This window comes from Dipodomys merriami, unplaced genomic scaffold (genome assembly GCF_024711535.1).
Source record: "Dipodomys merriami isolate MVZ:Mamm:240054 unplaced genomic scaffold, mDipMer1.0.p SCAF_29, whole genome shotgun sequence".
NCBI lineage: Eukaryota > Metazoa > Chordata > Mammalia > Rodentia > Heteromyidae > Dipodomys > Dipodomys merriami.
In genome coordinates, this window is record NW_027204381.1 from 13763 (window position 1) to 41708 (window position 27946).

General features: G+C 41.9%; 1 protein-coding gene across 2 annotated transcripts in view; it reads left to right on the top strand.

Moving 5' to 3' along the window:
* The window catches only part of Pou2af1 (POU class 2 homeobox associating factor 1), a 50939-nt gene that overhangs the window by 2704 nt on the left and 20289 nt on the right, over window positions 1-27946 (top strand). Inside the window, exon 3 of one of the 2 annotated variants that reach the window (XM_070038133.1) lies at window positions 7128-7302. In XM_070038133.1, coding sequence (XP_069894234.1) covers window positions 7284-7302 — 19 coding nt within the window. In that variant the 5' untranslated portion in view covers window positions 7128-7283. Of the gene's footprint in view, window positions 1-7127; window positions 7303-26538; window positions 26704-27946 lie in introns of those variants that run through there. The other variant, XM_070038134.1, reaches the window with a different exon arrangement.

Consider the following 27946-nt stretch of genomic DNA (forward strand, 5'->3'; position numbering starts at 1 on the left):
CCTGGTAACAAACTTGAGGAGCAGGGGCTGTACTGCAGGGCAGTCCCCAGGGATGTGCCCAATAGACAAGACTTGGTTAGGAAAGAGATGGAAATCATTGTGTATGTATGCATGTATGTATGTATGTATGTATATATATACATATATATATATATATATATATATATATATATGTATGTATGTAGGTAGGTATGTAGGTAGGTAGCCCAGGTTGGCCTAGAAATCACTGTCCAGGTTGGCTTCAAACTTGAGATCTTCCTGTTTTCTCCTCCTGAGTACTGGGATTACAGGTGTGAATCATCATATGCATGTGGTGAATCTCAAATATTCCCTAGAAGCTCATTGGTCCCAAATGCAACAAGTGCTTGGAAGTGAGGCTTTCAGGAAGTATTTGGATCATATGAGGGCACTGGCCTCATGAATGGATGGATCAGTTGATGGATTCATAACTTAATGAGTTTTAAAGAAGGGATCTCTCTCTTTCTCTCTCTCTCTCTCTCTCTCTCTCTCTCTCTCTCTCTCTCTCTCTCTCTCTCTCTCTCTCTTTCTCTCTCTCTTTCCCTGTTCTTCCTTGCTTCTTTGAGGTAAGTAGCTTTGTCCCACCACATGTTCCCCACCAGGATATTGTTCCTGGCCCAAATCCCCAGGTGACCATAGGCTGAAACCTCTGAAACTGTGAGCTGAAATAAGCATTTCCTCCTTTTAAAGTATTTATCTGAGGTTATTTTTTTGCTATAGCAACAGAAGGCTGACACATACAACTGTATGTGTACCTTGGGATTGTTGGAATATTCAGCTTAAACATACAGAGCAAATGCACCAGTGTCCCAACCTAGAAAGTCTTAGACAGGTGGGGGAAGAAAAGGATGCCACTTTACCAAGACAGAAACTGCTAAGATTACCTTCCTACTAGGATATAGGATCCAGAATGACCTTCTTTTCCCCCTATCCAACACAGCCTCTTGGGGCTGGCTACGATGAAGAGTAGAAATGGAGCCCAAGAGGGGACCCTGAGGATCAGGTAGGGTATGAATTTGGCCTCTTTCAGGAGGCTCCAGAGCCATTTCTTCATTTTGGGGGGTTATGTTAGATAAAATTTAGAAGCCCAAGGACAGGATGCTAAATTTGCTGTCATTCTTGCACATGTGTGATGTGATTCTGTAAGGTATGGGTCCAAGCTCTGGAGAAGGAGGAGACCTGAGAAGTTTCAGGGGGCCATTTGTTATGTGTTTGTGTGGAGGAAGTTCTCAGCAGTGGGTCAGAGCCATTCTGTCCTTTCTGATGATTTCTGAGATTCATTTTTGTACCTTGGACATAGAGACCAAAATTGAGATTGAGATGACAGGGAGGATGGTTGGCTCAGGGATGATGGGAGGGTTTTCTAGAGGACTCTGGGACCAGTATTTTCCATGTACTCTTTTACCTTGAGATAAAGAAGAAACTGGCCTGAAGCAGTTCAGGAGAATCCAGACTGAAAGATTAGAGAAGCCCTCCAGTGAATGGAGAAAGCACTTTTTCTTGCTTCTGATGGGATTTGCAGTGGATCACTGAACCTCAGAGATAGAGGCTGGCTCCTCTCCATGTCAGGTTCTAGGCTCTTTTGAGTTCAGTGAGCTTGACTTCATGGTACCATGAAAAATGGTTGATCTGCTATACTTCTTGTCTTTTGGGAGGCTTTGTTTTTAGTACATTTGAAGCAGTCAGCCTTGTGTGTTTTTTCCCCCCTTACAAGCTAGGTGATTTGAATCCTCAATGGAACAAACACTATTTAACTTGTGGCTCAGATGAGAGGTCACAGGAATGTCCTGCCTTTCTGCAAGCACAAGTTCAAACCTAAACTTTATCTTTGCAGATCAGTTGGCTAGCTCTGTTTGTTAGAAGCAAAGTAATCTTGAATTTTCCAGATAGGAGTCTGCAGATCAAGATGGGCTCACACACAAGACCAAATCGTCCCCTTCTGCATCTAAGCAACTTTAGGTAAGAGAGGGCAGCGGGGGCTTAGGTCAGCATATTTAATTATGCCATGTCTTCCGCCTGCCAAGCCCTTCCATGCTCCTACTGTCCTAACATGAAAATCAAAACCCTTTTTATCAGGCGGCTTTTCTTGACAAAATATCTGAGAAAAACCAAGATTTATTTTGACTCAGAGTTTCAGAAATTTTAGTTCGTGATCACCTGCTCCGTGTTTCTTAGCCTGTGATGATGCAGAGAATAAGGGCGTGGCAGAGAGCTGCTTACTTTGTGGCAGCCAGTAAGGAGAGAAGGAGAAAAGAAGAGTGAGAGGAGGAAGGGCGATGGGAAGGTAGGATGAAAGAGATCCCAGGGACAATCTTCCAGGGTCTATCTTCAGCAACCTCCTTCCTCCAAGTGTTCCTAGTTTCCCATTAAATAATGCCATCTAATTATCAATCTATTGATGAGGTTAGAGATTTTATCATCTTGTATGCTCTGTCCTATCTGAAGGCATGGTCCTCCCTTCAGACTCGTCTCATACCACTCTCCAGCCTTCAGCTACTTGGAGTTTTGGCTCCTTGAGTCTATCATGCTCTTTTCAATCTCAAATATCTAATTTTTTTCTTCTTCTGAATATTCTCCCCCATCTCCACACCATCATTTTAGCTGCCCCATCCTAAATCCTTCAGGCCCCAGCCTGGTGTCCATTCCCTAAGACAACCTTCTTGGACTTTCTGGATTGTGTTTCATCATAGATGATCAACTCCTTTGGTAGTAACTTATTCTGATTATAAATCTTTTGGATTGAATAATTGATTGACTCATCTTTTCTCTGCTAGAATAAAGGCTTCATAAAAGTAGGGCCTGCGAGTTTATCTTTTATTTTATTCTCTACTCAGCCTGGCATCTGGCATAAATTGAATACTTGATTAAAAAATGTTGAATAAGCCAGATGCTGGTGGCTCCAGCCTCTCAGGAGGCTGAGATCTGAGGATCACGATTCAAAGACAGCCTAGGAAATTCTGTGAGACTCTTAACTCCAATTAACTTCTAGAAAACCAGAAGTGGAGCTGTGACTCAAAGTGGTAAAGTACTAGGCTTGAAGCAGAAAAGCTCAGAGACAGTGCCCAGGCCCTGACTTCAAGCCCCATGACTGACAAAAAAAAATGTTGAATGAAGGAATGAATGAATGAGATCACCAGGTTCCCTCTGGTGTCCTGTTAGACTTCAAATAGTGTAGATGATGCTGTGGCCAAACTGCAGGTGGATGAAGTAGTTATATTTGCAGTTCCTCTAACTTTTGAGTCTCACCTCTTTTGAGATGATCACAGTCCTATCACCTCATGTTTTACCTTCTCAAGAAGGGAAGGTTTGTACAGCATCTTTACAATAAAATAAAATTTAAAAATTGAGAAGGGATGGTTACTTGATCCAGAGAGGTGGCTAGCCATGATCATCTGAGTTACAGCTCCAGATTGAGGTTTCCTCAGCTTGATGAACCTGTCAGATGCAGTTTCAGGATAACATTGAGGAGCAAGTCATCTGGACTACCTGAGTTGGTTTTGGGGCAAGCTTTGATCACTCCTCCAGAAATCAATGACTAGTTTCTTCAAGTCCTCCAGGACTGGACCACTTGAGTCTTGTTGTGAAGCTGAGAAGACTACCTGTGAACATCTCTGTCCAATAGAACTTGGTGGCTGAGCTCTGAGCCTCTCCAACCACGCCAGTTATCTATTGTAGGTAGGTTCCACTTGTAGCCACTCCCCCACCTGCCTGCCCTTGGGCTCCCTTACACTGAGTCAGCAACATCCCCTCTGCTGCTTTGGCACTGTGAGGCCAAGCTAAGCCAAGTCTGGTTACAATGCGTGGGTTCATCTGGAAGCCCACATCCTGTACTCTTTTCCAGCATGATGCTTAGCCAGCTGGCACCCATTAGTGAAGAAGAGCCTTGAAAGCCAAAGCTGCTGAGATCTCATGACCCTGTACAAGCCAATGGCAAGAGCCATGTGGATAAGGAGGCCATCCGGTTGGCGGGTCTCTCTTTCCCTGCCATGTTGGTGCTTGTCTAGCAGCACTGGGACTCTGTCTGGCTGTCAGAAATCCACTGCTGCTGCTTATTGGTGGCTTGGCACTTTTCCAGCATTTGGAGCTATTTTTTGTTGTTGTTCTGCTTATGTGCTAAGGAAATTTTCTCTTTGGAGACTGCTTCCACTGATGCTATTTCCCACCAAAGTCCCGAGGGAGACATGTTTCTTTATTTTCTCCACATTGATTACCTTTCTTTTGCTCACTGCTCACAGACAGACATTGCAGGTAGTACCAATGCTGTGGGGAGTGGGATGGACAAGGGGGGCACATAGAGGAGTTGGTGGTGGCAAAGCTGAGTCGGTTTGTTAACCACTGTCAATGAAGCCTCGAGTCTCCACGGTTCTGAGTCGGCTAAGAGACTGTAGGCCTGTTTCTTGGCTCCAGAACTGATTGGCTGTGGCTTTATTAGGAACCTTCTAGTACTTCTGTGAACACCAACATTGCCTTCCTTCCCGTCCCGTCCCTTCCCTCCCCTCCCTTCCCATCCCTTCCTCTCCTCTTCCCCCATTCTTTTCTCTCTTCCTTTCCTGTTCCTTTCCTTTTTCCCTTTTCTGACAGGACCTCACTATATAGCCAAGATTCCTCTTGGATTCACATCCTGCCTCATGTGCATGTACCCCCTGACCAACTACCAGTGTTGATAGGATACCAGTTATGGGATGGCTTGTGTCTTTTCCTCCTTGAATTAATATTTTGAAGTCCTAACTCTTACAACTCCAGGATACGAGAATTTTAGGAGATTGGGTGTTTGAAGAGGCAATTGAGGCAAGAAGAGGGCATACATATGGGCTGTAAGCCAATATGACTAGTGTTACTGTGAGAAGAGACTAGGACATTATCATAAGAGGTACAGAGCCAAGGCTATGTGAAGACAAAGAGATAAAGTGGCTACCTGTAAGCCAAGGAGAATTCAACCCTACCTTGACATTGGACTTCCAGCCTCCACAATGGTGAGGAAGTGGATTTCTGTTGCTTAGGCCACACAGTGTGTGATATTTTGTTTTGGTGGCCCTAGCAAACTCAGACAAGCTCCTTAAGACAAAAAAGAATGTATGCAGATGGGCTAAGAGAGTAGTAAGCTAGATGTTCCCCTTTGAATGAGTGTTTTCTGGGTGCTCAGAAATGGTGGTATCTCATTGACTCCTCTGTTCAGGCAGCCATCAACCCCATCTTATTTTGGTGGTTAGCCAAAGTGACCATTCTATATATAGCACTTCTATTCTTGGCTTATTTGTTGTGAAACCATAATGATAGGGCCAGCAGAATCTCAATGTTACACAGCATGGTGGATCCTGCCCTCCAGAAGCTTGCATTCTGTAGGCAGGAAATAAATGAAGACCACTTCACTGCTGTGGGGTAGGTGTCAGGATAGTGGTCAACAGGGAGATAGGAGAACACAGTGAGTGACAACTTGCGTCGACCTGTGGAGGTCACACATGGTGGCAGACCTGGAGTCTGCCAGTTCTTTGATGATAGAGGTGGGGTCTTGCTCATTCCCTCATGGGATCCTCTAGCACAATACTTGGCATATAGTCAATGCTCATCTGGTGTATTAGGTGAATGACTCTTAAGGTTCTTCCAGCTTTATAGTTCCATGGGTGTGTGATCTCAAAGGCCCATAGCAGTTAGTTGAAGGTCCTGCTGGCAGATGGCATGAGGGTTTCAGATAAGGGGTTGTAGTATGCAAAGTCATTTCTGAGCAAATACACTGGAAATAAGGGAGGAGAACACAGAGAGCTTCCCTTCTTACCTCAGATTTCTGGAAGGATCCTCAGGTATAATAGTAACCCAGCCAGTGCAGCTGTCCCATATGGATACTGAGAGGTGATACCTTATTCTTTATAAAGCAAAGGTTGGTCAAGCTCCTCACAGCTGTTTTTCACCCAGAGGAAAGCCCCTAAGTTCCCAGGCAGTACACACTGTGTATTTATAAACTATACCTCATGGGCCAAGAACACAAAAACACTCCTGATGCTCAAATATGCAGCTGGTGCATCAGAGATTCTAGAAGACTGGGAGCAGACAGTTTGGGTGAGAGAATAGTTAAATGCCAAAATGAGCTTTGCCGTTTCCTGGATGACATTCCAACTGATCTAAAACTGAACCTAAAAACCAACTAATATGTGAGCCTTTTAGAAACAAATTATGCTCAAACAACTTTTTAAACAGATTGTAACAGCCATCAATACGATTTCACCCAAGCACTTTCAAAGACCTTTTAAAACTGGTCAGTCCCAGACAGGGGACTAGGGAATAGTTGCTGACCATATCCTCCAGAGAATTAGGGGGCAAGTTGTGCTCCCCATCTGAGAGCTCATATTCAAATCCTTTGTGCCTGGCTTTTCAGATAGAATTGAAAAAGCCTACTTGTGACAAGATAGAAGATGGAGAAAGAGACCCTCCCCTTCCCTGCATAGACGACAGAAGATGGAGAAAGAGACCCCCCCCCCACACACACCTGCCTGCTGATGAGCTGTTTTGTTTCACGCTGAGCTGAGCTCACCTGGGCAATGATCTTGTGACAAGAATACCAGGCCGAGTCCAGATCAGCAAAGAAATGACAGGAAGAGGAAGAGAGAGGCAAGCGCAGCCATGCGGAGCCGTGACTGGCAGAAATCTAGTCAGAACTGCTGGCTAACATCATTTTTTAATCCTTCAAACAGAATCGATACAACTTTGACCAGAATACATTTTTGTAGTAAATTTATATAAGAAAAAGACGGTTCAGATCCAGGAGCTAGGAACAGAAGGTGCTGAAATCCTCAGGCTGTCTTCAAAGAATCAGGCCCAACTTGGCTATTGGGGCTCACGTCCCTTCAGAGTGAAGCCTGGAAAATTAGGTGTGCTGGATGACTTTAGTAGGGAAGTGCTCTGGACTGACTTCCTCAAAAATGTTCTGTAAGAGATTTCACTGGAGGCCCAGTGTGACTCTTGATCTAGTTGAGGACAATGGCAGTCATGGTAATAAAAATCAGAATGGCTATTATTATTTGAGTACTTGGTCTGCTCAGACACCATAAGAGGCATACACAGCATCCTGTTTAGTCCCATTAAGGACCATCATCATCCCTTTTCTTTCTACACAGGAGACAGTGATTACAGAGATGTCAACTGCTTTTCTCAAGTTTGCAGAACAAGTGATGGAGCCAGAATTCAAATCCAGAATTCAAAACCCAGCTGGGCTATGAATTGTCCACAACTGTGTCCTGAGAAGCCACCTTCTGAACCTTCTGGAGGCATGGATGTTGAACTCGAACCAAGGTGTGCTGTGGTCTGTGTGAGACACTCCAGCTTACCCCATTCTGTCATGTGACTAACGGCGTTTCAGATCAATTTTTCTTCTGACCTAACTTCAGGAAGCCAGAGTCCCCTGAGGTCTGGGTGTGTGTGTGTGTTTGAGAGGCACACCTACTTAGAATTGAATATAACAATAAAAGGTAGAGAGGGAGACAAGATTGAGAGGGAGAGAGGGAAGAAGTGGAGGGGAAGAGAGATACACACAGAGACAGAAAGCCCAAAGAAAAGAAAGGAAAAACAAAAGGAAGACAAGAAAGTCAAGAAGAAAGGAGAGAGGACAAGGTTATACCTAGGGACCAGAAAGGAAGTGATAAAAGCCCTGCAACCTAGTCCTGTAGCCTTCTTCCCCAACAAAGCCATACCATCTGCAATAGGCCAGCACTTCACAAAGAGCCTACTGCATTCCTAAACATGGGTCATCCTGCTCCTCTATACGCACCCTCCTCCGCCAGCCCTTAGGGCTGTTATGTCTTTCCATTCTAGCTCTGTGTCCAGGTGGACTTTCTTTCTATAGACTAACATCTGACTTGTATAATGTCAAATCCTCAGAGGATGCTGATTGTTCATTTTCTTAGATTATATGGAGGCACAACCACACCAGACTCCTCCATTTTTTTTTATACCAGAAGATATGATAGGAATCTTAGCCTTTCTATCTTTCTTTCTGTCTTAAGCTGGACCCCTGGGGCCTAGGTCAGGAAGGCATGGTGCTTCTAACATCCAATTCTTTTATTCTCTAATCTTGCAAGTCCTGCACACAGTGCTCACTTTATATTCACTTTCCCTCTGACTTCTCAGCAGACATTGGTGTCACAGTGAATGGTATAGACTGCTAGTATAAAAGGAGGAGAACCCCTGGAGGAAGCAGGAGGGGTGAAGATTAGGTTTCCATCCTGTGTGTCAGAGTTTTCTCATTGGTAATTGACAAGCTAGTCCCAAGGTTTTAAGGGGGGGGGTGCTAATTCTGTGTTCTGCCCTGGGCTGGAAAAGCACTGTTGGCATTTTGTCTTTAACCAGTGATCCAATTAATTCATCTCTTAGAGCATCTAAAAAAACTGGACTTCCATGTTAGTTAGCTGGTAGGGGTTCTTGGCCATGGCCATTAATTATTTTTAGTTTCTTGAGGAATATATGACTTTCTACTCTGCTGGGAAATTGGCTTCCCTCTCCCCAGACTCCCCCAATACCCCCATAGTTAGTTCTCTGTTAGATACTCTTTTTCCTCTCCCCTCTTCATCTGGGGAATCAGTCTGGCAGCATCTCCAGCAAGCTCAGTCTTCAGGTCTCCCATTGTAAGGTACCAGTCATCAGCACATGCAAATAAGTTTTGCCTGGAGATCTATGGTAAAGAAGACATGGCTCAGAGGCACTGATGTCCTGTGTTTTGGGAAGCTACTTTTATTGTGGGTTTCCGGTGATCTGGATCTCAGCACAGACACTAAAGTTGGGGCCTGTTTTTGAGGAGGTACCTGAGAAATAGGAACGTGGCCTTTATGTTGCCTTTGAAGGTCGATGGGAGAGAACCACAAGCCAGCCCAGGTGTTATCTTCTCAGGAAGGAGAAGGAGAATACCACCTAGTGTCTTCACACCACACACCCATGTGCATTGGGATGGGGCTGCTTCAAAAGAAAGATGGAGAAGAACATAACAGGAATTCCCTAAGGGCAAGGCATTGGCTTTCATGCCAAGCCTCCAGGATGGAAATGCTTAGCTCTCAGGACTTGTCACCTCCAGCAATACTGCTCTCCTCAGTGTGAGGCATTGAGAGATAGTCTCTAGAAGAGACTAACGAGCAAGCAAAACTTATTGAACATTCATGGTGTGTCCACCCTGTGCTATGGGGAGTCCAGTTAAATACAGGAGAGTCTTAGTTCACGTGAAACATAATAAAAATTGCATGGGGACACCAACAACAAATAGGGGAAGAGTTAAGTGACATATAACACACACATAAACACATCACACACAAAAGCGGTTACAAGTGGTACATGACTAACTGACAAATGAAACACACATTCACTCTCAGTTTGCTCCCACACTGACATTTTGCTGAACAGATGGAACAAACAGAAGGACATCAAACTGTGACAGCTAACTTAGGTATAGTAGGGGACGTGGGGCATCTCAGACAGGAAAGCTTAATGGATGACCAGTACACATTTTTACTTATGGACTCATTTTCTGCAATGGATTATTCTCTGGTTGCATCTTTCTGCAAGATCTCTATCATATCTGTTCACATCTGTCTCTTCCTCTTTCATTGAAAACCAGCCACAGGGCTTCCATGGCTTGTGGTACTTGGATAGAGATTCTGCTACACCTTCAACAGCATGGGACCACTAATTACCTTAAATGGGTTAGTCTTCTCTCAGACCCTTAGGATGAATTTCTATGGAATTGCCAATAGAAGTGAATTGAACTTGAGATTAATTGGTTTGTGAACAATTAAATCCCAGCCCTATTGCTCAGTAGGTTTGTGAGTCATTTTCTCATTTGTGAATAGATATAAAAAAGATATCTCTTTATGGCCTTTACGAAGCTCAAATGCGATCTTGAATATAAAGCCACCTATCACAGTGTTTTATTTATTTTCTAAAGTGGTACTGGGGTTTGTCCTCAGGACTTTATACTTGCTAGGCAGATACTCCACCACTTCAGTTATGACTCCAGTCTTTTTTGCTATGGTTGTTTTTGAGTTAGGGAAATAAGTTGTAGTTGAATGGGATTGGACACTCTTCAGATCACTTCTTTTGAGGCTTTAGGTCTGCCTCAGGGAAAAACGGTGCCACCAAGTTCTTTTTCCCCACAATGTGAGTAAAAGGAGACCTTGGATCACTAAGGCCGTTTCCCCTTTCGCATCTGCTGTAGTGTCATAGTGAAGAGAACACTTCAACTTCCGTCTCCATAATTGAAGTGCCTGGAAAGGAATAGCAGGAATGTTTGAGGCTGAGATTCCGAAGCATAAAAAGCACAAATTAGTTATCTTTGGCCTTTCAGGTAGACTTCTATTTACACAATTGTTCTTATCTTTGTAACCTGCAACTGTAGGATGAAAGTTTCTGAAGCAGAGAACTTACCCGTGACCTGTCCAAAGACACCTCTAATGAACAATTCATAATTTACATAAATGCCACGTGAACAGCCTGGTAACCCTCACAGGAAAAGTCTCTCTAAAAAGATAATGGTTTGGTTCAGAAAGGTAAAGACTCATCTTGAAAGATTTTGCTTGGGGGCTTGGATTGAAAGTTCCATTCTGCAAACAGATGCTTGGCTCCATTGAATTTCTTCAATGTAATTTCTTTAATACAAAGTACAATGTGGAAATGGGTTTGTGGTGACATTTCCGATGTGGTATATATTTTATTTTCTCAATTTGCCTTTGGCTAAAACCACAGTCAGACTTTTGTATGTGGCATGAATTCTAAAAGGCTATTGAAGGCCATTAGGGGATTCTTCAAGGCATCTCAGGAGAAGTTTAGCAGAAACACAGGCTGTGCCAACTTGCCTTGAGGCAAGTAAGGCTAAAGTCTGTGCATCCATTTCACTCTTCCTACACTAGCCCTGGAAGAATCTGGAAGGCACATCCCTTGGCTGCTATATGAGGCTTGATCTATTCATCCATTGAACAAATATTTGTGGAGTCTCTGCTAGTTCCAAATGTGCTATACGCTTAGCACAAAAATAGGCAATGATCCCATTGACATAGAACTCACTTTGCTATAGTAAGACTGGTTCACTATTGTTCTTTGGTTCTTTCTGATTTTATATATGTATATTACCATATATGTAGGTATACCCATGGATCTTCTTACATTTTGCATAAAATCTTAGGTTCCTTAGATTTGTTTAAATTATTTACTAGGAGCCTACCTTATTTGCAGATTTGTTATATATGGTCTTGACCAAGCCTGGTCTAAAAGAAATACAATATAATAAAATAAAAAGAAAATTCAAAAACAATAGATTTAATTCCCACATTAGCAGCCCAGTTGGTACAGGAAAGCTTTGTTAGTCTTGTGTTATTGTCATTTAATTGTGATTAAATCATGGTGTAATTTGCTATATTTCCCTGCCCTTGATTTCCCCAAACCAAATGATGTCCCCAAAGCAATATAAAAGTTATAGTAATGTCCCCAAACCAAACAGGACCTGTAATGTGCTTTACTGAAGTTGACAGAGTAAAAGTTTGAGATTTGTCTGAGGGTAACAAGTCTTTAGTGGAAGTCAGGAGACATTATGGGAAAAATGAATCAAGCATCTCTAGTATTTGAGGTATAGATATGAAATGAGATCTAACTTTTGGTGAAAAGTATTAATGTGTACAGCCGTAATTTTTGTAACAGTAATGTATCTTGTTCTGTGCAGTTTCAAGTTATGGTTGCTCAGGTGTTCTGTATGTATGGTATCAGTGAACTCAAGTAATTTTAGGTACTGATCTCTAGGCATCCTGAGCATTTGTGAGTTTTCCTCAATGGTGGTTTCCTTAGAATCAAATACTCATGGATACTAAGAGTCTACTGTGAAGTGAAATATGAACATATTCCCATGTAAGTAGTATATAAGTAAAAATTATGTCTTCTTAGATTGTGTGTTCTGAGAAGACAGGTCTTGGGTTTTAGTCAACTATCTTTCCCTGTATTCTAAGTGCCTCAAAGGAGATGGGAATAGTGACTTCCAAGGGCACCTTCTGCAATGGGCTTTTGCAGAATGGGCTACCACTTGATGAAGATGGTGTTTGGCCACTTCATTTTCTCTCCCCTAGGTGTGCTTCATGCACACATCTCTCTTGGTCCCTTTCCCTGTCTTTAAATATCTCAGGAAAGCTCAGGAGCTCCTTTATACTAGCATGTAAATCAATGATTTCAGTTTAAGGAGTTAAACCCATTATGGGGATCATTTCTTGAAGTGGGGATTCTTAACCTTGATGATGCATTTACATCACTTTGACACATTTATAAAATACAGACTCCTAGGCCTCACTGTTACTCTGTAGTAGTAAAACAAGTTAATCCCCCACCCCCATCTTTGCTGTGCAATACAAGGGCCCAAAACATTGGTATCACCTGGAAACCTAGAAATACAAAATTTCAGGCCTGAATCAGACTTTCTGAATCAGAAACTCAGGAGTTGGGGCTCAGATGACTGTGCTCAGTAAGTCTACCCCATGATTCTGAAGCTTGCTGCTGCTGAAGTGTGAGAACCATTGCTTTAAGCTGAAGGACCGATGAATAGCTGGGATGTTCAGTCCATAGTAAGGGAATTTGGATGGGCAGCAGGAGGGTCTCTGAACCTACACTTCACATGTGGTGACTGTTCATTGTGCACTAAAGGTGTCAGTAGTTGCTTATGAAACTGATGAAACTGTTTCAGATTTGCAGATAAATCAGTAGCCTGAGGATCTTTTCTTCTAGTAGGAAGGACAGAGATGATTCATCCCCAATACCAATTGGAAGTAGTTGTATAGTAGTTACAACTACTCCCCTTTCTTCACCTCGTGCTCCACAAACTAGAGACCATAAGAAAGGCTGGTGGACAGGGCAGAGGATAAGCTTGTGGTAGGGGCTGTAAATGATTTTCTTTGCTAAGCTAAATTGTACTGAGTTAGAAGCCATGGATCTATTTTTTAAAGCATTACTTTAACCATACATCTTATCTCTAAAACAGCAATCACTCAAAATATAGTGATTTTATGATCTGAAACCATTGGAAAGATTTACTGAATGTTAGGTTGAAATATAACATTTCACCACCATTCTCAATACTGGAAATACCAAGAGCAACAAGGAAACACTGTAACTATAGCCTCTAGGAGGAAAAACAAGCGAGAAGACAGCTAATGAAGAGGCATAGGATGCTAGGTGAGATGGATCTTATTTCTGGGGTGCAAGTAAGTCCTTCCTGAGCAAAGGGATGTTTAATCTAAAAATTGATGATCAAACAGCAGTCAAGTGACAATTTGTAGTGGGGGAGAGGAGGAGATATGGAGAAGAATATTCTAGATAGAGGGAAGAGCATGTGTGAAGACTTAGGGTAGAGAGAGAGCAAGAGCCTGGTATGAAAGTTTTAAGAAATGTTAGCTAACTACACAGGATCCTAGAAAGTATGGTAGTATGTGATAGGAGATGAGGTTAGAAAGGCAGCAAGCTCAGACCCCAGAGGGCCTAGGAAGTTAGAGGAAGGATTTGGATGAGGGCCTAAGGGCTATTGGAAGAAGCTACTGAGAGGTTTAAAACAGTAGAAGATGACAAATTTGCATGAAAAATAAACCTCTTGGCTGCATTTTGGAAAGTGGATTGGAGGAGGAATTGTGGGTCTTAGGAGACAGGAGATGTCTGTCATTTGGATTAAATTTACAAATGTTTGCTTAGGGAAAACATGGATGATTGAAGAAATTAGGAGATTAAAATGTATATTCAATCTTATGCTCTCTTTTCAGCCCTAGGTTCATTTCTTTGGATGAAACATAGCTGTGAGAGCTGTGGAGACCTGGCCAATGACAGAAGTCAGCCAGCCCAAGCTAACTGAGCATCAGGAACATGCCAATCATAAGCATAAATCATGGTGCAAGGCACCATGGGAGTTCCAGGAAACTTTGGTCCTTGCTCACAAGATGATAATAGAATAATGGAGCAGATTAAATGGCAGAATAGTTAAGTGTTCATTGGAGAGTGATGCAGTATGTGGAAAATTGGCAATAAGTAAGGATGGGATCAGAAACCCTCTAAAAGGGGGAAGATAAAATTCGGTAGAAGGTGCAGGACTTGGGTAAGTTCTCTTTTTGATGGTAGAAAGGTTTAAGCTTAGAATCTCATACTTTATAGGCAGGAACTCTATTGCTTACTCTGTGCCTCCAACCCTTTTTGCTTTAGTTGTTGTTGTTATTATTTTGGTGGTACTGTTTTTATTATTTATTTATTTGTTTATTTATTTATTGTTGGTTGTGGGGCCTGAACTCTGGGCCTGGGCACTGTCCCTCAGCTCTTCAGCTCCAGGCTAGCACTCTATCATTTGAGCCACAGCGCCACTTCCGGATTTTTCTGCTTATGTGGTGCTGAGGAATTGAACCCAGGGCCTCATGCATGCAAGGCAAGCGCTCTACCACTGAGCCACCTTCCCAGCCCCGGTACTGAGTTTTAACTCAGAGCTTCATGTTTGCCAGGCAGGTACTCTACTACTGAGCCATACCTCCAGTCTTTTTTTAAATGTGTGGGTTATTTTTGGATACTGTCTCACTTCCTGCCCAGGTGCATACCTGGATCACATTTTTCAGGCTTTCTGTCATTGTATATCTCCATGGAGATAGACTTTTCTGCCTGGTCTGGCCTGGAACCATGATTCTCCCCATCTCAGCCTCCCATATAGCTTTGGGTGACAGGCATGTGCCATTGTACCCAGTTATGGCTACCATGAGAAGGGATATCATAAACTTTCCTGCTCAGGCTGGCTTCAAACTTCAATCCTGCTAATCTCAGCCCCTGAGTCATAGAGATTATAGGCATGACTCACTATGCCTGGCTTTGGGTGAGGTTTTGAAGGATGTGGGGATGTGAATAGACTTGAACCAATGGGAACACACTACAGTCCAGGATGTGTGGGATTTCTGGTTGCAACCACATTTGTGAAATCAATTTGTTTTGATTTTCTCGGACAGTGAACTAAACCTCAGACACATGTGAAAGCACATTGGTTTTTGACAAATGAGAGAGTATTCCCTTCTTCATAAATGGTCATGCTTCTGCTGTACCTATAGAATTGTGTCAGAACAGGGGCAAATGGGTAGAGTTGGCTGAAAAGGCATGAGGGTTGGCTTGGAAAAGGTCTGGGAAGCAAGGGAGAGCACTCTAATGGAGTCACACTGGAAGCTTTCCATAACCCTGGAGGGTCACCCCATAAATCATATGGCTCTGTTTTCTCAAAGTCCCATGGTAGTTTATTAGTTACATTACCTATCCAGAACAAGGGATGCTTGAAAATTCCCATCCCAGAATCCCTAGTTCTTTGCCCTCAGTACAGAGACAGTTTACTTCTTACGCACGAATTAACCATTCTGGAGGGTACATTTGACTTAGAATGTCCTCTGAACCTTAAGTGCTATTTCAGGGCCACTTGCTACCATCCTGGACCAGTGCTGGGGAGGAGGCTCAGTGGTACAGGTACTGAAGTTGTATCCTTGCAGGAGCATCATCAGGCGTGGTTTAGGCACGTGTGTGGAGATGGCTTCTGGAGACTATCCATGTAGGCCAGGTGAGCAGGCTGACTTAAAGCTGTGTGGGAAGGTACAATTGATACAGGGACCCCTCTCTAGCTCTGTTTAGAAGATACCAGCATGTACAGTGAGTTCAAGGACTCATGGCATAGGTCAGAGCATGTCCATGACTGATGGGTGTGTGGCTACCGGGCCTGAGGGTGGAGGAAGAAACTGAGGGATGCCACCTACCTCTTTTTCACTGAGGTTCGGCTCTTTTTTTCCTCTTTCATAATTTGGGGATCTGACCAATAACGTTCTGATTATGGAAATCAGTGGAAACTATTGGTCTAATGGCTCTTCTACACCCTGATCTTTTGGTCCTGGAGGCTCCACAGTATGTCCCTGGAATAGGGAGAGATCCGAGTTCTGAGGCCATCTTCAGGCATTGGATCAGCGAGTCCCACAACAGGTTCAGTATGCACCAACCAGCCAAACCGCTGCTGGGGTGACTGAGGGCAGAGATGAGAAGCAAAAAGCAGAGTGCTGCCAGTTTGGAACAATGGATTAGTGTGAGTGCTGCCTGAGGGGCCCATGGAGGTGACAGTCCACTTGGGGCTGTGGAGGCGTGTTTGTCCAGGCAGGAAGCCATCTGGGACCCTGAGCCAGTATCCTTTGGCACATCTCCTGACCACACCTATAGCAGAACCACTCTGAGGAGGCCAGGAAGCGTTTTTGGATATCCAAGCCAAACCCCACCAGGCCGTGTCAGTTTATCCCCTTCTTTTCTCTTATGGTTAGCACTATCCTCTCTGCTGTGGGAAAAATTCTCCATAATGTTCATGCCACATGGGTTTGTAGGGACTACCTCTCCAAGAACCAGGTTCTCTGATTCAAAGATTCTAGGTCTAATAAAATAGTATGAAGGGAGAAGTAGACAGAGTACCCATAATGCTCTCCATCTATGTATCTGGAATGAATGGTTCTTTGAATATCTGGGCTCTTCCACCGTGTTCAAACTGTTGGACCAATATGGGTAGACACATTCCTTGCTGGATGAGGATAGTTTTAGCATCAGATGAGGACATAGGCTGGTTTCAATGGTTTGGGATAAGGTATGCCTGTTAGAACAAGAATGGGGCAGGGCACAAGTGTCAGAGGAGAGGTCTGATTTTGGAAATCACATTCCGAATTGCTTTTGTTACGTAGTCTTTTAAGCTCTGCTGAATTGTTGATAAGAGGAGTGGACAGGTTAAAGTTCGGATGGAGCTTTGCAGAGGGAGCCAGAGCCCCCAGCGTTACCGCATAAGGTAGAACCTGTGTGCGGCCAGTCCTCCTTCCCTCATAGAGCATCTCCTTCTCCATTCTAAAACCTTGCACCCTTGGCCTGGGAATGTAGCCTAGTGGTAGAATGCTTGCCTGGCATGCATGAAGCCCTGGGTTTTGATTTCTCAGTACCACAGAAACAGAAAAAGATGGAAGTGGTGCTGTGGCTCTCAAGTGGTAGAGTGCTAGCCTTGAGCAAAAGAAGCTCAGGGACAGTGCCCATGCCCTGAGTTCAAGCCCCAAGACTGGCAAAAAAAGAAAAGAAAAGAAAAGAAAACCTTGGACCCTGGTTTTGCTTTAGCAACTGGGAAGACTTTCCTCCTGGTTTCTTTGCAACTAGTGGTCCCCAAAGCTGGGAATGGTTAATGAGGATATACTTTTCAGAGTCTGATGGCTCATCCTATGTTTAGTATAAAAGTAGAAAATCTCCAAATGTTGTCTTTCTTCAGTATTCATGGGGATTGGTTCCAGGACCCTCAAGATACCAACATGCTTGGATACTTGAGTTCTTATATAAAATGGTATAGTGTGTGTATACAACTCACACACAACCTAAGAGGTGTTTATACCTAATTCTATGTAAGCAGTTGTTAAACTGTATTGGTTTATGGCATAATGCCAAGGAAAAAGTTTGCACACATCACACATTCATGGCAGACACAGTGTTTTTTAGAAATATTTTTGATATTCGGTTGCTGCTGAACCCATGGGTGTAGAGGTATGTGTGTGAGCATCTGTATGCAGTTCTCTGGGTGAGCTGCATCCTGGGACCCTCCCTTGCCAACTGCTTGGGTTGGGCATATATTTCTCAGCTGGACAGGAGCAGATGTTTGAACATCTGGCATTTGCTCTGATCCATCTACTCAGTGTGAGCTGACATCACAGTCTCTGAAAGATAGGCACACATGGCTGCCTAGATTAGATTGTGTGATTCATTGGAATGTATAGATTGTGATTTGGTAATCTGCTTCCTTGACCCCAAGTAATAAAAGTAGAGAGGTCTATGATAATATGAACAGTGAGGAGACCTGAGGAGCTTCAGACAGTGTTAGCTCATGGCAGTCTCTCTCCTAGCACTTTGTCCTTGGCATCGGGAGGCATGTGTGAGAATCTAGGTGATGACATGGCATGAGGTATTATCACTTTACTGCATAGTCTCACACCTGTTTGTGAACTAGGCAGGACTCCCTTTGGGGGCCCCACATGAGCCTATCCATGGGATGTCCATATGAGACATGCAAACTAAGGGACTTTTATTTACTTTTTTTTTTTTTTAGTGAAAAGTACTTATGCCACTCAGTTTATATTTTGATATAAGCATATTTTGATATTGTCTCTCCCAAATAGTGGAGGATGTTGGGCTCAAATTTAAAAGCTTTCATATTCATTATTAATAAAAATAATTATAATAATAGCAGCTAACATTTATAGTCTCTCCTATATGCTAGACATTGTATACTTTGGTGACCAAGGAATCACTTGACAAGAAAAATCATAGACATTCAGGATTATTAGATGCAAGTATCTGGTTTTGTCTCTGTGTTTACAAAAGCCAAGCTTAGCTTGTTTCATTTATTAGTTTCACACTAGAGTTAGCATAGCCAAAGTATCTTATATAATATAGTGTGCCTGCTTCACTGAATTAACTCTGTTTTTTGAGGTAAATTTCTTTTCCCTTTGGACTTTTAATATGTACATTTTTATCTCCTTCTCACCTTTTTTCTCTTCTTCCTTTTATCTTTCTATGCTTCTTTGATTTAATTCATTCAATCATTCGAGTTGTTCTCCCATCAAATTAGAGAAGTGGTAATTCAAAAACAAAGTGGTTCTGCTGCCAGCCCTACAACTCCACCTGTGACTGGAAGTTGCCCAGGAGCATGGCATGAAAGCAAATAAACTTGTCTTCACATGTTGGAGGCTCTGTCTTTTTGTAGTAAACTATCCTTTTGAGTCATAAGGAAATGGACTTGGGCTTTATGACAAGTTCTGTTTCCATCATATTTTGATACAAGTCATGAAGTACACCTGGTAAAAGTCTGAATCACTGTTGGGGAGAGAGCTTGGTGTTCTAGGGAAAGATAAATAAGTAGCTTATATGTTTTTTGTCTATCATGGGGCTTAAGCTCAGGGCCTAGGCACTATCCCTGAGCTCTTTTTCTCAAGGCTAGTGCTCTACTTTGAGCTATAGCTCCACTTTCCATTCTCTGATGGTTAATTGGAGATAAGAGTCTCGAACTTTTCTGCCCACGTTGGCTTGAACTGCGATCCTCAAATCTGGGCCTTCTGCGTAGTTAGGATTGCAGATGTGATCCATCAGCACCCTGCTGGTTTGGAAGGATGGTTGATCTTGGCCTTAGCCTTTGGACAAAACTCCTTCGGAACAGGACATGGTCAGTAGCTGGTCACCACTGCTGTCTGTGTTTTGAGGAGGCCTCTAATACCTTACAGAGAAGCAGTGAGGCTATAAGGTCCAAGTCTTAAAGCCAAGTTATAGAGTCACAAGATTGGTATTTCTTGGGAAAAGCAACAGGAATGGGATTGTTTCTTGGAGCAGAGCATTCATGGTGCCTTGCTTCCTTCTTTGTGGGGGGAATGATGGTTGTGTATTTAGCTAGACAAAGGTCTGCTCCATCCTATGCTTATGCTGTTTTCTTCCTCATCAGGGCTTTCTAGGGACATTCCAATGGAGAAGACTTGAAAGGAGAGATAGAAAGTGGGATCTTGGGGGAAAAAAGAAGCATCAGTTTGGGTTTATCTAGTTCGGTGCTTCCTAAATACTAAAACAATATTGCCTAAAATGTTTGTTTAAAAAATGAACAAGCAGGGGCTGGGAAGGTGGCTCAGTGGTAGATGCTTGCCTTGCATGCATGAGATTCTGGGTTTGATTCCTCAGTACCACATAAGCAGAAAAAGCTGGAAGTGGTGCTGTGGCTCACCTGGTAGAGCGCTGGCCTTGAGCTGCAGAGCAGAGGGACAGTGCCCAGGCCCAGTGTTTAAGCCCCATGACCAACAACAACAAAAAAAATGAACAAGCAAAAACAGTCTTACACCACTGCAGTAGATTGTGAGTCAATCACTCTCTATTCCCTCCCTCCCTTCCTCTTCTAATTTTCTTTTAAAACAACTCTCCTATATAATTTGAATAAGAACCATTTTCTAGGAATTCTTGTGAGACTTTCCATGATTAAAAGTTAGCTTTTTAAATATTCCAATGATCATTTGCTTGAACATGGGGACTGTATTTTCCTTACTTTTGTGGCCCTAATATCTACCACAATTCCTAGTATATTTTGAGCCCAATAAACATTTGTAGAAATACCATGGAAGAGTTTTCAGAAGTGGTCAGCAGTTGGTTACAGAGTTGAAAAAGGTAACTGTTGATAATATGGGTAATGATTGAGTAATAACTCCATTACTCAGTGGTGGTTGGTGAAACAGTGCCCCAAACAAAACAAAATGTAAAGTCTGCCTTGGAAGGACCCCTTGGTGCTAGAATAGCCTGGAGGGCACGTCTTTTGCAAAGGCTATTTTCTGAAACTCCATGTTAATAACAGTGTCATAGAAAATTATCCCCAGGTGTTCTCTGTCTTTTGAGATCATTTGTGATAATCCCCAACCAAAGTTAAGTCACCTCATCCTTGGTTTTCTCATCTGCAAATGGGATGTGGGTACTTGCCAAATGCTTATGTGATGGGGGATGTCAGGATGACTAGAAGCCATCTGTCTAGCACCATAGGGCATTCAAGAATGGCCATAAAGTGTTGGGCACCCTCCAGCCTACCTTGGAGGCCAGGCTGTTATATATAATAAAACTGTGGCTTCTGAATGCTGGCATCCATCCAGACTGCTTGGTCCAAATCAATCTCCATTTGTCAAGCGGATGTGATTTCCTTTTCATAGTTCCTAGTTATAGTGTATAATTATTTAAGGAGCAATAAAAATGAAGTCTCAATCACTAAGCTCAATTTTAGATAAGTACCGACATGCAGCTGTCAGCCATATTTGCTTATGGTGGCTGGGAACTGGAGAAGATGAGATGTGGTCTGGATCCAGTTGCTTCTTTGATAAGGGTTGGGGTCCTGCTCTTTGCTTAGGAAAGCAGAAATTGGCAACGCTTCAAGGGCTTCAAGGTGTGTGTGAATTTTGAGAATAAAGATATAGAAGAGGATTTAGTTGTCTTGATCTGAGTCAACAATAAAATTAGTACATATAAAAAATAAACTAGGCACTGCTAGCTCACATCTGTAATCCTAACTACTCAGGAGGCTGAGATCTGAGGACTGAGGTTCAAAGTCAGCTCAGACAGGAAAGTCCGTGAAACTCTTATCTGCAATTAACCCCCAGAAAATCAGGCGTGGCACTGTGGCTCAAGTGGTAGAGCACTTGCCTTGAGATGAAGAGCTCAGGGACAGCACCCAGGCCCTGAGTTCAAGACCCATGACCGACAAACAAACAAACAAAAAGGTCAAGTAGGCTACTGCATTTTATCTTTGCAACAATTCTTTTTATTATTCACCATTATTATTTCAGCTTGAAAGAGGATGAAATCACAGCTAGTAGAGCCTAAACAATTTGCCCATGGCTTTACTTCATTTAGGGTAGATAGATTTCTAACCAGGTTCACTAACTCAATTAAATAATCTCTCCACTGTACAGAGGGAACTTGTATAAAAGAAGGAAATAATATGTATTTACTGAAGAAATGAGAAATGAATTTAGCTGACTTAGTATGAAAAGGAATGTGAGTGGATTATCCACTTTCCCCTAGATGCCAATTATTATTCATTCTGAACTGAAGCAATTTTTCTTTCATATATTAAAGAACTTGATATCATAATACTTCTCTCAAGTAATAAGTGGCTTTTATCCTTAGCTCTTATGAACTTTATGGGTTGTTCCAAGGAAGATATTAATGTGCACATAGGATTCCTGGGCACCTTTTAAAAACAAATTATCAAATAGATGTTAGTTGAAATATTTCACTCTTTTTCTCCTATAGTTCATCAATGTAGTGAATTACATTGTTAAATTTTCTAATAGTAAATTATCCTTGCCTTCTTGAGGCAAATGCTATGTATCATACTGTATAATTATTATATCATGATGTGTAGTCATTTCATGATGTACTACTCTACAAACTAATATGTTATTTAGAATTTTTGAATCTATATTCCCAAATTGAATGGGGTGTGTGTGTGTGTGTGTGTGTGTGTGTGTGTGTGTGTGTGTGTGTGTGTGTGTGTGTGTGTGTGTGCGTGCATATGTGCGTGCGTGCTCACGTGTGAATGCCTGTCCGGAACCTTAAACACAGGGCTTGTGTGCTGTCTTTGAGCTTTTGTGCTCAAGGCTAGTGCTCTACCACTTGAGCCACAGTGTCATTTCTAGCTTTTTTGGTAATTAATTGGAGATAAGAGTCTCATGGACTTTCCTGCCTGGGCTGGCTTCAAACCACAATCCTCAGGTCTTAGTCTTAAGAGTAGCTAGGATTACAAGCATGAGCCACTTGCACCTCTCTCTCTCTTTCAAATCTTGACTTTATTTAGATTTAGAATCAATTTTACATCAGTCTTTAATTTCCAAAGTTCCTTTAAAAAATCAAAATATAACATTATATTGTGTGTGTGTTTATATATATATATATATATATATATATATATATATATATATATATAAATAAATAACTTTTTATTTTGCCAGTTATGGTACCTGAACTCTGGGCCTAGGCGCTGTTCCTCAGCTCTTCAGCTCAAGGCTAGCGCTCTACCACTTGAGCCACAGCACCACTTCCAGCTTTTTCTGTTTATGTGGTGCTGAGGAATCGAACCCAGGGCCTCATGCATGCAAGGCAAGCACTCGACCACTGAGCGACCTTCCCAGCCCCTATTGTTGATATTTTTTTATAATACCCAGCTTCAATCCAGGAATGCGTGTCTTCTGGTTGGTAGGCTTATGTATATTCATTATAATTCATTATAATTAGTGAACTATTAGAACTTACCCTATCATCTATTTTCTATTTTACATTCTATTAAAAAGTAAGGAATTACTGTTTCTCATACATAGGTCCAAGTTTTCTTCAGCTGGTTTAAAGGGAAACATTCTGTATTTATAGTAAGAACAACAGTGGTGGTTGCCCTCTACCTTAACTTTATATTTACATATTTGTTTTTTGTTATTGATTTCTTAAATTTATGTACAGCTCTACTGGTTAAGAATACCTAAGCTGAGAATCCAAAATTTGAAATGCTCAAAAATCAGAAACATTTTTTGAGTATTGACATGACACCACAAGTGGAAAGTTTCACACCTGACTTTATGTGACAAGTCACAATCAAAATGCAGGTGCTTAAAGTATATGTGAATCATAAATGAATTTCATATTTATATTTGGGTTCTAGTCCCAAAGTAGCTCATCATGTATATACCAGTATTATAATACCTGAAGAAAATCCTATGTAGTCGTGGAGATGGGAGGGCAGGGATGGTAAGGGAAAAACAAAGGAGGAGGCAACAATGCTTGATAAAAAATGTACTCATTACCTTGCTCATGTAATTGTAACCCCTCTGTACTGTATTTTCACAATAAAAAACTTAATAATAATAAAAAAGAATTAAAAAATCCTAAATCTTCAACATTTCTATCCCTAAACTTTTAGTATGAGATGCTCAACTTTCTTCTTTATATAAAAGAACATTTGCACAATTAAATATGCTCTTGATTTCCTTTAGAGCCACATATCACAAAATTAAATAGAATATAACATAAATGATATTCCTTGAGCACTTGTACAAGCACTATGATATCTTTTTGGCTTTTAAAATTAATTTACTTTATTGTTATTAGAGAGGTGATGTACAGAGGGATTTCAAATACATGAGTCTGGGAATGAGTATATTTCCTTTGTACAGTGTCTTTGTCCCTCCCCCTGGCTTCACTCATGAGTTGTATAGTGCACTTTCATCCATGTGCAGCCAGCTCCACTGTTGTACTTTTTCACCCTTTTCCCCTCAATTTCTGTACCCTCTCCACAACCCTTCCGAAGATGTACACTTGAATGCATCATACATAAGATAAAGAAGACAGAATCATCAAAAGCTAAAAACTGGAAAAAAAAGAAAGCAAGAAAAAGAGAGAGGTCTTTGTTCCCATACCTTGGAGTTAATTTCAATATGTATATTATTTTATATAAATATGAAGCAGCACTCAGGCATTGCACCTTTGTGTTTCTCTCCTAAGAGAAACCATGCATTGCAGCCCTTATTGTTTCCAGTTTTACAAAAGAGTCAACTTGATTCATGTAGCTGATGTCCTTCTGTTTCAGTATTTCTTATAACATCCTCCCAGGTAGCCCTTTTCATTTGAGTACATCCTCTAGGAGAAATTTTAATGTCAGGCTTTGCAGGTCTGAGGATATTTTTGTTACGCTACAATATTTGAATGACAGTTTGGCTGGATTTAAAAATGACAAGGTCAGGCTCTGTTTTTCAATATTTTAAAAAGTGTTCTTCATTGTTTACATTTAGTTTCGTTGTGGACCAGTGTGCAGTCGTTATACTTCTTGATCTTTGGGTGTTAATAGATTCTTTTTTTCAGTAAGATGATAGAATTTCTTCTTTGGGAGTAGTTGTTTTAAAATTTCATTACAATCTGTCCTGGTGATTTTTTTTTTTCTTCCCTCTACTATTTCACTGTCTCTGTCAGTGTACAAAATTTGATTCATCAAAGAACTGTGGGCTTCTTTATCTCTTCTTTCCCCAAGAACAGGGATTTACCCCTAGGGGATATTCTACTGAATCTCTCCAGATTGAATGATTGAATTCCTTATTATTAAGAGAAAACATGGTTGACATTTGTTTTTTAGTAATTCCAAGTTATTGAATATATTAGTGTAATTAATTAGAGCTCCATCTCTTAACAGATAAACTTGGATCTGACAGCTAGCATATCACCTAATAACCCTGTGACAGTGGGCAAATGAAAATTTCTAACTATTATTTGTTTCTTGGAACAACTAGATACAAGTTTCTTCACCAAGTTGTTATATGTAAACTAGATGAACTCATTTAAAACTTTGAACATGAATTCTGATGCACAGCAAATAGTTATTATTACTTCATGAAAATGGTTACGTTAGGCCTATGGGGAAAATAGGGATGAACAAGACAAAGTTCTGTATTTCATTGACTTAGATGAAATAAGACAGATAACTAAAACAAGATCAATATGAAAGAGGCCCAGCAAATTGGGTACCCTCCTAAGAATCTATGAGACCTATAGAACAATTTCTTCATTTTATAACCATGGAAACTGAGACTAGAAATTCTGTAATTTAGTTAAGGCAACATAACCAGAGAATGACAGAATCTTGATAGGAACCCATGTCTCCCGGGTCTGAGCCAGGTCTGTGCTAGTGTTGCTAGAAGAAATTTCTCCCTGAGCCCTAAGGCCTTGTGATATAACCTTCCCATCCTGGGCCTTCCTTTGTCCTGAAGTTCAGAGGTTTTCCATGATGGTTCATAACTCAGCCAGGAGACAACCTTCTCTGTCTTTTGAGTGAATTGTGCGAACATTTCTCCTCAAGACTTTTCCTCAAACCACCAACCCATTAGAGACAGTAAGTCATGACTTCATTAAGGAACATGAACAGGTAGCCAGTAGGCGACAGTTCTCTGTAAAGCATTGGAGAAAAGGAGAAACTGTGAGATATCTACAAATCATTTCATAATTTACCATCATTCATCCAATAGACAAAGCATTCCAAGAGCCAAGAAAAGAGGGATGGATAAGAGTCAGGAGCTTGGGTGAGTCAGAACATTGCTTACCGGAAAAGGTACTAATTGAGCTGAATTTTGGAAAAATGAAGGTTATTTTGGATGTGGAAGGAGCCTGTAAGCCTCACACCTATGCACTACAGGTGGTAAACCAGTTGCTCTTCCTTTGAGAAGCTTCTGGTTAATCAAGTGAGGACAGTAGAAGAGAGACCCTCTCTCAGTAGTTTCTTAGTGTGACTACCAGTCTCCTTTGAGAAACTAACCCCATTTAAAGAGTATGAGTTCCGTCTCTGTTCTTCCCTTAGTGAGTTGGCCCCTTTCTCTGTGGGCATATTGGCCATCAGAGTCAGTGTCAGCCCTCCCTCCCCCCATATTGAAGCACGATTCAGTCTCGCCACTTTGGCGGGGACTGGGGCAAGAGGAGGGGCCACTGAATTTCAAAATGGAATAACAGAAAAGCAATATTAAAAGAACAAGGAGGCTGTGTAGTGAGGCTTGAAGGAAGGACAGGTGTTTCCTCCCATGGCGAGAATCATTGACCCTTGGGAATTGCATTTCCTGTTGAGCAGACACCCATGGCAGGCCAAGACCTGCCAATGTCTTGGTGGTGTGTAACTCTGTATGAACACCAGAGAAAACTCAGAATTTTCCAGAGGGCCTTTTGGGCTCCTTCTTATGTGAGGAGGTCCAAGACTTGACATGGTGCTCACACTGTTCACACTCACACACATCCTCGCGCTCTCACAACAGTCAGTGGCTGTGTGTGAGTGGCTGCGGCCTTCTGTTCTGTGGGGCTCTTAGTCCCAGCTGGCTGGCTCCATGCATGAAGCACCCCACACAGTGGGGGGTGATAGGCAGCATGGCTGTAGAACAAGTGCACTCGTGCCTGAGGTGGGAGGATGTGATGACGCGGCCCCACACAGCGGGAACTCAGGCCTTTAAAAAGCCCAGGAAACAGCCTCAAAGCAAGCGGTGGTTCCACTGGAGGAAAGCACACCCAGGTCTTACAGTAAAGAAGCCAAACTGTCTGCTTCAAAGAGAAAAGGCAACATCCTGTCACAGGCCATGCTCTGGCAAAAATGTAAGTGGGTTTGGCCGTGGCTGTCAGAGCCAAATAAACAGAGGCAGAGAGGCTCTGGGAGATCACCTGTTGGCCTAGAATTTGGGAGCTGGTGGGTAAATGAGGCAGCAGGGTCTGGGTTCCAAAATGGGGAGCAGGGAAGAGGTACACCTGAGGGAGAAAACAACCTGTTAGAAGTGATGCTGATTTTCCAGACTGGAGGGAAACTTGTGTTCCCAAGATGGGACAGCTCATCACATCTCCGCCCTGTGCATGAATCACTGTGAATAAAGGACAGTTTATGATTCATAAGATAAAAGCCAGATGTGACATGGGTTTGGGGCTGGGAGGGGAAACCATGCAGTTCTTCACATGAAGAACTTTGTTTTTATAGGCAGCTTTTTCACCCCCCCCCAGGTGTAGGCCTGTTTCTCGCTGAGTTGCTTAGCTTTCTATCAGAGGTGATTTGTTTCTGTGGATGCATTTGGGATTAGGTGGAAACCTGCTTGTGTGGGATTAGGTGGAAACCTTCTGCCTCTTGTGGCTCCCATTCTGTGAAGGCTTGTATATCCCACTGCAAAGGGGTAGCAGGTTTGTCATTAACCTTGAGTTTTATCCTTGAAGTCAAATGGAACAACTGTGAACTTTATTTTCCATTCTGCTGATTGAAGGGAGATTCAAGTTATTAATAATTGAAGTGATACAATCGACAACATTCATTGCTGTCTTGAGGTAAACATAGTTCTTTCAGCAAGAAGTTTTGCCCAGAATTGTTCTATGTTTCCTTTTAAGGTTCTTAATCTTTTTCAATGCCCTTTGATAAGTTTAGGTATAACTTACCTTATGTAAACTTACTATAAGAAAATCTAGATTTACAGAAAAAATACAAGGTATTAATTTTTTAAAGGGATAACTGAAAATATAAACTTTATTAGTTAAAATGTAACTGGTAAGTACTACTTCATTTTGTTGTTGTTTGCTTCTTGTGGAAAATCTCAGAAAGTGAGTTTGTTAATGTGTGAGTCATAGGAGTAAAAATTTCTCAGGTTATTAAGTCCCATAGATATTAGAAAGATGCATTAAAAATAAACAGAACTGAACTTGAATATGGACTTGATAGTTATGAGTCCATAACTCATTATTGTAAGATAATGAGGAATACCCTACCAGAAGGAAGATGGAGCAGGATCCCATCTCTGGAAGCAATGGGAGCTGACATCACTGGAAAGGCTATGTCAGAGTAGATGAAATATAATGGCTTTAT